This window comes from Stomoxys calcitrans, chromosome 5 (assembly GCF_963082655.1).
Source record: "Stomoxys calcitrans chromosome 5, idStoCalc2.1, whole genome shotgun sequence".
Classification (NCBI taxonomy): Eukaryota; Metazoa; Arthropoda; class Insecta; order Diptera; family Muscidae; genus Stomoxys; species Stomoxys calcitrans.
Window position 1 is genome coordinate 137,052,890 of NC_081556.1, and position 14,986 is coordinate 137,067,875.

General features: G+C 36.6%; 1 protein-coding gene across 3 annotated transcripts in view; it reads right to left on the reverse strand.

Moving 5' to 3' along the window:
- Positions 1 to 14,986, reverse strand: part of LOC106082324 (terminal nucleotidyltransferase 5C) — a 416,321-nt gene that overhangs the window by 229,676 nt on the left and 171,659 nt on the right. Inside the window, exon 1 of one of the 3 annotated variants that reach the window (XM_059369120.1) lies at positions 2,520 to 2,688. The exons of the other annotated variants lie outside the window; for them this stretch is intronic. Within the exon in view, the coding sequence (XP_059225103.1) occupies positions 2,520 to 2,558 (39 nt within the window). The 5' untranslated portion in view covers positions 2,559 to 2,688. Of the gene's footprint in view, positions 1 to 2,519; positions 2,689 to 14,986 lie in introns of those variants that run through there. 3 annotated transcript variants of the gene reach the window in all.

A 14,986-nucleotide genomic window follows, 5' to 3' on the forward strand; every position in this document is an offset into this window, starting at 1 on the left:
GTCCATCCGTCCGTCTGTCTGTCGAAAGCACGCTAACTTCCGAAGGAGTAAAGCTAGCCGCTTGAAATTTTACACAAATACTACTTATTAGTGTAGGTCAGTTAGGATTGTAAATGGGCCACATCGGTCCAGGTTTCGATTTAGCTCCCATATAAACCGATCTTGGGTCGTGACTTCTTGAGCCTCTAGAGAGCGCAATTCTTATCCGATTGGAATGAAATTTTGCACGACGTGTTTTGTTATGATATCCAACAACTGTGCCAAGTATGGTTCAAATCGGTCCATAACCCGATCTAGCTGCCATATAAATCGATCTTGGGTCTTGACTACTTGAACCTCTAGATGGCGCAATTCTTATCCGATTGGAATGAAATTTTGCACAACGTGTTTTGTTATGATTTCCAACAACGATGTTAAGTATGGTTGAAATCGGTCCATAACCTAATATAGCTGCCATATAAACCGATCTTGGATCTTGACTTCTTGAGCCTCTGGAGGGCGCAATTCTTATCCGATTGGAATGAAATGTTGCACGACGTGTTTTGTTATGATGTCCAACAACTGTGCCAAGTATGGTTCAAATCGGTACATAACCTGATATAGCTTCCATATAAACCGATCTTGGGTTTTGACTTCTTGAGGCACTAGAGGGCGCAATTCCTATCCGATTGGAATGAAATTTTGTACGACGAATCCTCTCATGACCATCAACATACGTATTTATTATGATCTGAATCGGTCTATAGCCCGGTACAGCTCCCATATAAATCCATCTCTCTATTTTACTTATTGAGCCCCCAAAGGGCGCAATTCTTATTCGAATTGGCTGACATTTTACACAGGTCTCCAACATATAATTTTATTGTGGTCCAAATCGTACCATATCTTGATATCGCTCTAATAGCAGAACAAATCTTTCCTGATATCCTTTTTTGTTGCCAAAGAAGGGATGCCGGGCAAAGAACTCGAAAAATACGATCCATGGTGGAGGGTATATAAGATTCGGCCTGGCCGAACTTAGCACGCTTTTACATGTTAGAATTTAATTATTTTTGTTTTTTTTTAACATTTTGTGTACCGAATTCGGAGTTGACATAATTTTCTCGAATTTTCTTCGATTCCAAGACTCCGATTCAAAGACTGACTGTAGTATGCAGGTCATAATTATAAGCAAAATGTCGAGGTTAGTATGCCCCCATATTATTGCTCAAAGAGAAAATTCAATTTTGATAATCCAAAGCGACCATCTTTTACCACCCACAGATAAGACCAGACCAGTTCATAGTTAGGACATCATCTCACCATTTATATACAAAAATATTGAAAATAATATTATCCTTTCAAAAATTTCAGAATCACAGCAGGGCGATGGATGAAACAACTCAACTACCATTGTGGCGTATGAGTATTCGTTTTTTCGGAAATATTTATCATACGCACTGGTGTACGCCCAGTCATTTGTCATATTTATAGCCTCCACCGAAGAAAGGGGGTATATTTATTTTGTCATTCCTTTTGCAACACATCGAAATACTCATTTCCGACCCTATAAAGTATAGATATTCTTGCATCTTTGTAAAAATCTTATACGATCTAGCTTTGTCCCTCCGTCTGTCCGGTGGAATCACAGTGCAGTCTTTGAGATAGGAGATATTGAGCAGAAACTTGAGGCAGATTCCTTTTTTTTGACCATAGGCAGGTTAAGCCTGAAGATGGGCTATATCGGACTATATCTGGTTATATCTCCCATATAGACCGATCTTCTGATCTGAGCCCATAAAACGCGTACTTATTTTTCGATTTTGCTGAAATTTGATACAGTCAGCTTTTTTAAGCCTACCCTGATCCCACCCGAATATTGTCTAGATAGGGTCATAATTCGATGTAGCTGCCATATAGACCGATCTGGCGATTTAGGGTTTTAAGGCCATAAATGCCGCATTTATTATCCGATTTCGTTGAAATTTGAGTTGCTGAGTTTTTTCGCACATATCACAACCTCAAAAAGAGTACAACATGTCAAATTTTGTAAAGATTGGATTACAGCTTTAAAAGGGCATACCGGATTAAAGATATATATGGGATCTATATCTACATTTTAACCTATTTTATCCAAAATCAATAGAAAATGACCTTAGACCAAAAAAAAAAAAAAAAATTTTGGGTTGCCCAAAAAGTAATTGCGGATTTTTTAAAAGAAAGTAAATGCATTTTTAATAAAACTTAGAATGAACTTTAATCAAATATACTTTTTTTACATTTTTTTTTCTAAAGCAAGCTAAAAGTAACAGCTGATAACTGACAGAAGAAAGAATGCAATTACAGAGTCACAAGCTGTGAAAAAATTTGTCAACGCCGACTATATAAAAAATCCGCAATTACTTTTTGGGCAACCCAATAAATTTTCCTATAGCTCTTAAAAAGATCACCCGTATACCCGAGGTGGTGGGTATCCAATTCAACCTGGCCAAACATTATGACTTTTTTTGCTTGTTTTTTTTTCTTCTTTTTTAACTCACCTTTTCATTACTTGATTCCAACTGATGTCCAGAGTTCATATGAACGATTTTTGTTTTTCACTCAAGGGTTGACAGCAAATTAAGCAGAATTTTTTCGCTTTAGGAAAAAATTTGTTAATATTTTTTTTTTTTTTAATGCAACTTATCACTCAGCTACGTTAATCGAGTATCTTAATTTCTTTGTGATTTGTTTTTTATTTATTTTTATTGCCACAGCAACCGCTTGTTGTTTTATAAAATTTTGGTTTATTTTTTTTTTTTTGTAAATTTTTGCTGTATTTAACAATGATATAAAAAATTTTTACAAAAAAAAAATTTTGGGTAAAAAAGTTTAAAAAAGCGCTTGTTGGCTTCTAAGCATAATACTGTAGTACAAAAGTATTTACTCCACATTATTTTATTAGGTCTAAAGAATCTGCCTTTACATAGGGTTGCCCAAAAAGTAATTGCGGATTTTTTAAAAGAAAGTAAATGCATTTTTCATAAAACTTTGAATGAACTTTAATCAAATATACTTTTTTTACACTTTTTTTCTAAAGCAAGCTAAAAGTAACAGCTTATAAGTGACAGAAGAAAGAATGCAATTACAGAGTCACAAGCTGTGAAAAAATTTGTCAACGCCGACTATATGAAAAATCCGCAATTACTTTTTGGGCAACCCAATATAACTGCCTTAAAATTGGTTTTTTATGAAATGCTGCAAACAAAAAAGGCGTATGGTACACCCTCCACCATGGACCTTTTATTTCCTTATTTTATTCTTTTTATTTTTCTGTTCCAGGTACATACTATTCCTCCTAGAATGGAGGAATGTTAGGCAATATAAGGGGTCGTAAAGGAAAAATTTTAACATTAGACGAATTTTCAATTCTGAGAGTCAATGACATCATTGCCCACTTCAAGGACGATATCGCGAAATCCGCATTTGGGTACAAAAAAAAAACTTCCTTTTCCATTAAGGAACAGGAGCAAACTTCTCACATATCAATGAGTGCTGTCCGATTCAAGTTTAAGCTAAGCGAACTTTCTTACTTTTACTTTAATTGGCTATGACGGAATATTTGTTCTACTAGCCGAACGTAGAATAGCGTTCCAAGCGCCTCGATCTTCTGCGCTCATTCTAAAATCTCTGACACCAAGTTTCGAGGTGTCTGCCACAACTTGATCTTGCCATCGGGCTTTTGGTCTTCCCGGTTTGCGTGTACCACCGTGTTTGCCTTCAAAAGACTTCAATGAGAAAATTCATTGAACATTTTACCCAACTGCTAGTGTGAGAGATAATTCATTGACTTAAGGTTTTAATCTTTCACACAGTACGCTCGAGAGTATCTTCTATGCGATGGGGAGGAGACTTATTCTCCATTCTTGTGTACGGGACATAGTATGCTGAAGTTCCAATTATCGGGTATGCGTTCTTCTAGCCAGATTGCATAGATAAGCTGATGCATACGCCTCATCATAGTGTGGCCTCCGGTCTTAAATAGTTCAGCGGGTAACCCGTCGGCTCCTGCTGCCTTGTTGTTCTTTTACCGGGTCACTGCTACTTGGACCTCATTCTGACTAGGAGGTAAACATTCTATACCATCATCAGAGATTGGTCTGGGGTATCCTCTTTGCCGCCACCATCGTCAGACACTAGTAGTTGGGTAAAATGTTCTTTCCATATCCTCAGCATGCTGTGTCAGTTACCAGATTTCCTTCTTTGTCTCCGCAGTAGGATGTGCCTGCACCAAAGCCATTCGTTAGATGTTTAATTCTTTGGTAGAATTTCCAGACTTCATTCTGACTCCTGTATATCTCATTTCGCTCACACTCACCTCTTTCCATTTCCATTTTCCTTCTGCAGAATACACGTTTCTCTTCTCTCCTTTTCTCCCGATAGCTCTCCTTCATCTGGCTCGTTGCTACTGATTGCAGGGTTGCTCTATATGGCGCATTCTTGGCTTCATTGGCATCTCAACACTCTTGGTCGTACCATGGGTTTTTTTTGGAGGAGGCTTCGGGATTTCGCGGCATTTTCCATGGAGTAGGCAATGGTTAGCCACTGCGCCATTATATCATCCGAACAAGGAGTGCTTTCATCCAGCATTTGGGTCAGTCGAGTGGTTAATACCGCTGCCATTTGTTGTGTTTGCAGCTTTTCAATGTCCAGCTTCAGTGCAGTGTCAGATCGTACTTTCCTCGCCATGTTCAAACGGGTGCGAACCTTAGCTGCAACAAGGTAATGATCCGAATCTATATTCACTCCAGGGATCGATCGTATATCTACCACGCTGGATGAATGCCTTCCATCTATCACAACGCGATCAATTCGATTCCTCGTGTTTTGATCCGGTGACAGCCATGTGAATATTTTTATGTTGAAATCTGATGCTACTAACAGGCCATGTTTTTTGCCGCGGCGAAATCTATCAGCCTCAACCCATTACTGGACGTTATCTTGTGGAGGCTAAACTTTCCGACTGTTGGTTTAAAAATGTCTTCCTTCCCTTTTTCACATTAAAATATCCCAGAACGATTTTAATATCATGGGCGCGGCAGCGGTCATATTTTCTATCTAGGCGCTCGTAGAAAATATCCTTGGTCTGCTCATCTTTGTCTTCCGTCGGGGCATGGGCACAAATAAGGCTGATGTTGAAGAATTTGGCTTTTATGCGGAAGCTAAGCTAAGGACTTACTTTTTATAGCCGAGCTCGAATGGAGTGCTGTAGTGCGACAGCTCTTTGGGAAGAAGTTTTTAAAAGGCTTCTATGCATGGCATAGTACCTCAAAAAATGTCGCCGGCATTAGGAGGGAATAACCAACGCTGAAAAATTTTTTGATGTTCTCGCCAGGATTAGAACCCAGGCGTTCGGAGGCATAATGGTCACCAAATTTTACCACACCGCTCTTGTTTCTGCGGAAAAGTCGTTTTTCCTCTCGCCTTTTCCAACGGTACATCACTATCGCCTGGCGCGGTGCTACTGAAGCCAGGAATGTCAATAGCCAGTAGCACCGCGCCAGGTGATAGTGATGTATCGTTAGAAAAGGTGAGAGGAAAAACGTCTTTTCCGCAGAAACATTAACCATTCGCATGATTAGGCGTCAATATAAGATTCAACCAAGATCCATGGTAGTGGATGTACCTACAAAAGATTAATATTGGGTTGCCCAAAAAGTAATTGCGGATTTTTTAAAAGAAGGTAAATTCATTTTTAATAAAACTTAGAATGAACTTTAATCAAATATAATTTTTTTACACTTTTTTTCTAAAGCAAGCTAAAAGTAACAGCTGATAACTGACAGAAGAAAGAATGCAATGACAGAGTCACAAGCTGTGAAAAAATTTGTCAACGCCAACTATATGAAAAATCCGCAATTACTTTTTGGGCAACCAAATATTTTTTTTTGAATTTTTGTTAGAATTATGACAAAGAAGCAGTACTTGTTATGTACACAGATGTACATATATATGAAAATTTTAAATTCGATTAAAACAACAATGGTATTTATTTATTTTATTTTTTTGTTTGCTAGTTTTCGCTTTATTTTTATGTACATATTGTTTTTGTTTTTGAAACACTACGCTGTTAACATTTATAATTTGTTCTCGCTGGCAAAAGAAGCTTCGATAAGAAAAGAAGCTAGGCATTTTATTTTATTTTAAATTTATTTTTTTATCGTTAAATTTATTCGTTTGAGAAAAAAAAACAATAAACAAAATAAATGCGTAGAATACGATTTACATTTCGTTTGCAATTCAATTCAATTGTATTTCGCAATTTCGGTATGGTATGTGCGAATATTTTCAAAAAAAAAAGCAAACTAAAGAAAAAAAAAACCAATATGGCAATACCACAACGATCAGTAGCGCAACAGTATTTACAATGGAGAGCACAAACACAGACACACACACACACAAACGTACACAGGGCTGATATTAAAACACCGTTACAATTGTTACGATTTGTTTTTTTTTTGGCGTTCTTTTTCTTTCCTTTCTTGTTTTAAGGGGATTCTTGTCTTAGCTTTTGCCAATTTCTTTATTTTCTTTTATGTTGGGGGTGCAAAAATGCACCTCAATGACAGTAATAACAACAACAGCAACACAACAAAAACAAGCAGCGAGCGAATAGTGGTGTAAAGAAAAAGCAGAGGTACGCTGTGTTTGATTGTTTGTACGCGGTCACATTCGTGGAACGACTAATGTGAAAAGGTAATCACAATTGCACGAGCACACTTAATTATTGAGTGCATTGTGCATAGCAGGCAAGCCAGTCAGTGCGGCAGGCAGTCAGTAAGTCAGTCAGCCTGGTTGCTTGCTTGCCAGTCAAGCCATACATTCACCATACCAAGACAGGGCCCCACCACACATACTGGCATAGAATCACTATAACCGAGAGCAACATATGTACCCATACAGGCAAGAGCAACAGCAGCAACAATTTGGCAAAGTGGAGACTTAAGCATCCCTCTGTTACTACTGCCTCCCCCTTTTGCACCAGCAACTTACTAACATGTTGCCACCCAGCATATCCCTCCGCCCCCCCTTTTGACAATACCAACATACACCATCAAAGTAGACCCGATAGACAACAAACATTTCGATGAATACAACTGGTGGCTAACTTCGTTGTAACAACAACAACAATAATAACTACAAGCAAACACCATAGTGGCTGAGTTTTGTAAAAGAGAAACAACAACAACAACTACTATATTGACAATTATTAACAGCATCGTATATGAAATTAAATCGTGGTTGTTCAAGTCTAGTCGCCAGTTATGTTCGTCATGTACCTACCTTCACATTTGCTTAAAGTTGTCGTTCGTTGTTGATGTCTTTTAGACTTTGGCTTCTGCAAGAATTTTGATTGAGTGAATGAGTTAAAGAGTGTGGGGATGTTAGCTGCAGCCAGCAACACATAAAAGCTTTTATTATATATATATCACTCAAAAGCTTAAATTGCTCTCTTTTTACTTAAATTCTTTTTATGAAGGAAATCACTCAACTCAGAAGTGAGTAGCTTAGGTTTGCTCTCGCTCTCTCAGATAGTTATACTCACTTATTCTCTCATTCTATCTCTCTCTCTGTCTCTGAGGAGGCATAGCTGCTTTTATTTGATTTCAAAGCTTCTAATGTTATTATGACGTCTAACGTCACCGTGTGTATATCCACACACAAACACACTAACACCCAAAAGCGCACATAGTGTATGGTAAAATTTACCAATCGTTGCTTTCTGTTTTGTTTTTGAAAATTATCACTCGCATATAGTTTGCCATTTCTTAGTTGGCAAACTGTTGTAGGGAGGCTACTGTTTTTGTAGAAAATTACTTAAGACAGACAGTGGTTCAAAGTAAGAAAAATTTGAAATTAAAATAAAGAAAAATAAAGAAGTTGATTTCAATATCTTGAAGTTTTGTTATTCATATCATTGAAATTTTATTTTTAAAGTTTGCAGAGAAATTTTTCAATAAATTTTGTATTTAAGGGAAATTTTTTCAGAGAAAATTTTCTAAAATTTCACCAAAAATTTTTCTTACGAGAAAATTTTACTAAAATTGTTTCTTAAACGAAAATTTCATTGAAGTTTTGTTTTTCAGGAAAAATTCAGTAAAATTTTACTTAAAAAATTTTTTTAGAAATTTTGTTAAAAAAAAAAATAGAAATTTCCCAGAGAAAAAATTTCATAAAAATTTGCTTGAGAAAAATTTTTATAGAAATTTAGTTTTAAGAGAAAATTTCATAGAAATTTTGCTTTAAGAGAAAATTTAATAGAACTTTTGTGTTTAGAGAAAGTTACAGCAATTTTGGCTGTAAGAAAGAAAGAAATTTTGTTTTGGTTTTTTTTTATTAATTTTGTTCTTCAAAAATGAATGAAAAAAATTAGCTTTAAGAAAAGGTTTTCTAGAAAATTCTAGAAAAAATTTCATTGAAATTCTGTGTTTAGAAAAAAATATTATAAGTGAAATTTGGTCAATAGAAAAAAATTTGATTGACATTTTGTCATTAAAAACAATTTTTTTCATTTTAAGACAATTTCTTGAAATTTTTACAAAATTTCGATTTTAGACCAAATTTCTCATAGAAATTTATTCTAATTGCCATGTTTTGAGATTTTTTTTTCAATTTTATCTTAATAGAAAACTTTATTAAAATTTTGTCTTTAAAGAAAATTCATTAAAATTTTGCTTATAAAGAAAATTTCATTAAATTTTGACTTCAAAAATAATATGAAAAAAAGATTTAGTTTTTAGAGAAAATTTCTTTAAATTTTTTTTATGGCATATGACTGGGCTAGACCCAGAGGTCTTAATGTGAACCCAGAGAAGACTGAAATATGCCTGTTCACGAGGAAGACGAAGGAAGAACAATATGATGCACCACGTTTCCTTGGTTTTTGGTTTTGGTAGGCTCGAAATGGAGCCTGAATCCTAGGATAGTCCACTGGCTCTACAGGACCGTGATTAGACCAATACTTGGACTGCTATGGAGAAAAAGTGCGTCATAGGGATCATACAAGAGGTTCAGAGAACATGATGTCTTGGCATAGGCGGAGCGAGAGGACCACACCCACTAGGGCCCTGAGACTTTCTAGATATCCGACCTATTGACATACATATTAAGTGTGAGGCAGCCACTGTGGCTTTGAGACTTAAGGCTATGGGAGAATGGCTTGAGGATGGGAGCAGCTCATTCCATCGCGGTATAATCGAGGCGCCGTTGGGAAACCTAGAAGGAAGGGAAGCGGTTTCCGATCGGATACCTGAGATGAACCTTGAAGTCGAGTGAGAGGCACTGACTTTTCACTTTACTTTTCAGTTTTTAAAGCGCGCAACAAGCCGATTACTTTCAAAGGTGTATGTCCATAGTGACAGGGGTGGTTTGATATCTGCACCCTCTTTTACCTGGCAACCTTACCGAACCTACATAAAATTTCTTGAAAATATTGTGATAAAAGAAAATTTCTTGAAATTTTATGGGGATGAGGGGCCCTCCTGAGGTCTTTATAGTTGATAAAAGTTTCATATTTTACCCCTTACTTCTCTTCACCAAGTCTCATACTGTCCCAATCGTTCCACTTTTCAATTTGGGTGCAGTTTTCTTTATCATATAATTACATAGATACACCAGTATTCACAAAACTTAAAGTAGCCCTGTATGAAGTCTGGGGTTAAGTGTCCCCAGTTCACCACCTTTGTCTACTATGTATGCGACATTGTCACCAAATTGTCTACAGTTCAGTACAGTGTCTGTAGTTCTGGTGACAAAGTCGATAGTAAGTCAGTATTGATTTACTGTTGACATTTCCTACAGTGAGATTTCAAATAGTTTTATTTAACAGATTTCCCTTGTAGAACTGTCAAATAAACCTTTTTTAAGACTTTAATAAGTTATGTAAATACGACCGATAGCCTATGATTTCCTTCAAACTATGAGAAATTCCAGAAATTCGGTTCGGCCATTTTTGAATCATTTTTTATATGTTTTCACTTCTTCTTCTCCTATGCAAACCACTGTGCATTGTTTTTCTACATCATTGGCAATTTTTGGTTTACATTACAATTTGGTCTGCCCCAATGGTTGGTTGTTGGCGTCTCCGTCGATATGTGTGTCTTTCGCTATGTTATGTGGTTATCATTTCACCATCGTCACCAGTTGCTATGTCGTCGTTCTGATTGAGTGCAGCATACTTTCCTCTAGTTTCCTATACTCTCATGCTCTCTCTCTCCTCACACCAACCAACAACCAACAGATTTCTTAGTTTTTACCGATGACCACCATTTATAATTGCCTTTTATGTGCAGTTATAGCAGTGGCTCTGCTCTACTAGTGCCTTGTTGTTGTTGTTGTTTAAGATTCTCTAATGTGTGCAGGTACGTTTGTTTAATTTCTCAAATTAATTTAGTAAGTGTAAGTATTTTTTTGCTTGAGACACTTGCAATGAAAAGACAAAAACTTAAAATTTCTTTAGTGCACTAAGTACTTTCTAGTTATTACGCTCCTGCTCTCTATATGGCCTTACGCCTGCCATCTCTCTGCATTTGATCAACAAGTTTCTGTTTGTATTAATGGTGTGTAAGCATTCTAAATATTTTTTTCTTAAAGATCTCTGGCCAGACATTACTTTTACTCTCTCTTTCTCTTTGCTCACTCTCACTCTCTCTCTCTCTCTCTAGGTTGCTCTTGTTTTCTTTTTGATATATGCCACTTTTTTACAACATTGTTAAGCATTGTTGCTTTCTTTTGGTTTGAACTCGTTTTTCTTGTTCGTCCCCCAATTCTTGGGCCGGCATTTACAATGCAAAAAAAAAAAGAAGAGATGTCTGTTTAATGAAATCGAAAGTTTTTTTTGAATGACCTGCTTTTTGGGCAAAGCATTTGAAGGTGTAACATTCTTCCGGCAGCTAAATGGTATGTGAAGTAACTCTTGGGGACATAATTTTTTGTTGATTTACGTTTACTGTTATGAAATTGTCGTGCGATTGGTGCTTTCATTCAGTTACGTCAAGGACGATCGGATGTTGAGAAATGCATTTCTTGCACAGAGTTGCCAGTATGAAGTTTTTAACTCAATAAACGTTTACCAAATGTAGTTCATTGGTTAGGGGGGGGGGGGGGGGGGGAGTTTTTTACTTATTATGAAGGTCGGTACTGTCATCCACACTTATTTTCGTGTGCTTTGAACTGAACCAAAATAAAACTTAGTCATTGTTATCGTTCTGATTGGACTTCATTACTCACGTAGCTCTTTTCGTTGCGCTGTCATTTAGCTAGATGGCGCTTTCATTTAGGTATAAATGGGAAACATTTCAACTAAGGGACAGGGATTTTCGGGCGTTAAGAAATGCATTTTCTGATACAGGGTTGCCAGTATGAAGTTCTGCTGTCAAAATGCCTACATCACATTAATTTCATTGGTTTAAGGTGGAAGTTTATTATGAATTTTATGACGAAATACTAAGCTCGGCACTTTTGAACTTTTTGTTTAGACCTGCATGAAAATGTTAGTCATGGTTTTTTTCTTTTTGAGTGAACCTCATTAGTCACCTAGCTCTTTGTCTAGCAAATAGATTAAAAAATTTTGTATTTGGGAAATTTATTTGGGGAACTCCCTATAATAACAGCTTCAATTCGTTATTGAATTGACGCATTGCAAAGGTTATATAATCTGCAATGTTTTGTTATCTTATTCTAAATTTAAAAAAAAGTCATATAACTTTTAAAAGGTGGCGTATGAGAATATACATATCATATATAAGATTATATTTTATGCATTCATACAGATTAAGGAAAAACATATACAAATTTATAGTAGCTATTAATCAACTAAGTATGAAAATACACCGTAAGAAATGTCCATAGTATAACAGAACCAATAAAAAATCTTTCGCTGACCCCAGCCACTTAAGATATGGAAATTTTATGTCAATGTCAATACTCAACCACTTGACTGTTTGGTTTTAAAATTAAAGCAATGGCCAAGCAAATTTAGGACTTCAAAATTAATACATTCTGAATTTATAACCAGGCAGTAAAAGCCTAAAACTTACGTGAAAATTAATATTTATATTAGGTATGGAGAACGGCACTGAATGCACGTGCTTTGAATTATCATTATCACTCACCTGAAAGGGTAGAAAAATAAAAAGATATACAATTAGTTTTGGCATTACAAAAAAATTGATAATTAAAACAAGTTCTTAAATAGAAAAACACCACCTACAAAATTACAGGCAAACCGAGTAACAATGGCGCCCTCTAGAGGCTCAAAAAATCAAACTAGGAGATCGATTTATATGACAGCTACATCAGGTTATAAAGCGATTAAGCCCATATTTGGAACAGTGGTTGGAAGTCATACCAAAATGACATATGCAAAATTTCAACCATATTGGATAAGAATTGCGCCCTCTAGAAGCCCAAGAAGTCAAGACCCAAGATCGGTTTATATGGCAGCTATATCAGGTAATGAACCGATTAAAACCATAATTAACACAGTTGTTGGAAGTCATAACGAAATGCGTCATGTTAAATTTCAGCCAAATCGGATGAGAATTGTGCCCTCTAGAGCCTCAAGAAGTCAAGACCCAAGATCGGTTTATATGGCAGCTATATCAATTTATGAACCGATCTAAACCATACTTAACATAGTTTTTGAAAGTCATAACGAAATACGCCATGCTAAATTTCAGCCAAATCGGATGAGACTTGCGCCCTCTAAAGCCTCAAGAAGTCAAGACCCAAGATCGGTTTATATGGCAGCTATATCAGTTTATGAACCGATCTAAACCATACTTAACATAGTTGTTGGAAGTCATAACAAAATACGTCGTGCTTAATTTCAGCCAAATCGGATGAGAATTGCGCCCTCTAGAGACTCAAGAAGTCAAGACCCAAGATCGGATTATATAGCGGCTATATCAGGTTATCAACCGATTTTGACTAAACTTAGCACAGTTGTTGGAAGTCATACCGGAACATTTCATGCAAAATTTCAGTCAAATCGGATAAGGATTACGCCCTCTAGAAGCCCAAGAAGTCAAGACCCAAGGTCGGTTTATATGGCAGCTATATAAGGTTATGGACTGATTTTACCCATACTTGGCACAGTTGTTGGATATCATAACAAAACACGTTGTGCAAAATTTTATTCCAATCGGATAAGGATTGCGCCCTCTAGAAACTCAAGAAGTCAAGACCCAAGGTCGGTTTATATGGCAGCTAGATCAGTTTATCAACCGATTTACACCATACTTGGAACAGTTTTGGGAAGTGATGCCAAACCACCAAGTGCAAAATTTCGCCCTCTAGCGTCCCCAGAAGCCAATATCTGAAATCGGTTTATATGGGAGCTATATCAAGTTATGTACCGATTTGGGCCATATTTGACAGAATTTTTGTGCCATACTCAGCACAGTTGTTAACGGTAAAACTAAAACACTTCGTGCTAAACTTCAGCCAAATCGGATAGTAATTGCGCCCTCCAGCGTCTTAGGAAGTCAAGATTCAAAATCGGTTTATATATCAGCTATATTAAGTTACAAACCGATTTGAACCATACTTGGCGCAGTAGCTAAAAGTCATAACGCAACACTTCATGCAAAATTTCAGTCAAATCGGATAATAACTTCGCCCTCTAGCGGCTCAAGAAGTCAAGTTCCCAGATTGGTTCATATGACAGCTATATCATGTTATGGACCGATTTAGACTATACTTGGCACAGTTGGTGAAAGTCATAACACAACACTTCACGTAAAATTTCAGCCATATTGGATAATGATTGCATTCCTTATCGGCTCAAGAAGTCAAGATCCCAGATTGGTTCATACGACAGCTATATCAGGTCAAAAAAATTTCAGCCAAATCGGACAAAAATTGCGGCTTGTAAAGGCTCAGTAAGTCAAATCGGGCGATCAGTTTATATGGGAGCTACCATATGGCAGCTACTATAGACCGATTTGAACCGAACTTGGCACAATTGTAGTAAGTCATAACAGAACACCACATGCGAAATTTCAGCCAAATCGGATGAAAAATTGTCAAATCGGGAGATCGGTTTATATGGGAGCTATATCAGGTTACCGATCGATTTGGACCGTACTTGACACAGTTGTTTGTAGTCATAACAGAACACAATCTGCAAAATTTCAGCCAAATCGGACATAAATAGCGGCTTGTAAGGGCTGAAGAAGTCAAATCGGGAGATCGGTTTATATAGGAGTTATAACAGGTTACCGACCGATTTGGACCGTACTTGACACAGTTGTTTTATATCATAACGGAATACTACATGCAGCCAAATCGGCCAAATAGGACAAATATTTCGGCTTCCAGGTGCTCAAGAACTCAAGTCAGGAGATCGGTTTATATGGGGGCTATATCTACATCTGAACCGATATGGTACATTTGCCCATCCCCAATGACCTACATCGATATTAAGTATCTGGGCAAATTTTCACCCCCCTAGCCTTACGCGTTCGAGCTCTATCGTGATTTCGACAGACGGACGGACATGGCGATATCGATTAAGAACGACGAGACAATCATGGGGGACTTAGGGGTCTTAGACGAATCTTTCACGGTGTTACAAACGGAATGACTAGGTTAGTATACCGCCATCCTATGGTGGTGGGTATAAAAATATTTTAAAGTTTGATATCTTAAGCCACTGGGATTTTATTGCACACAAAATTTTATTTTCTTTATGGCATTTTATGTCCATTTAGAGCAGAAAAGAGGATTTTAGTGTTGTTTATTTATTATGGTTAGCTAGGAAATTTTCGTAAATTGAGTTAATAAACTATTTGACACAACCTTCTAAAAATAAACAAGATCCATTAAAAACAACATTAGTTAATAAAAAAAAATTGATAAAGGTATGTGAATCAATATTAGAGACAACAAAACAAAATTGAAAAAAAAACAAACAAAAATCATATGGCAAACATGTTTTATTGATAAATGCCGAGGGAAACAACAC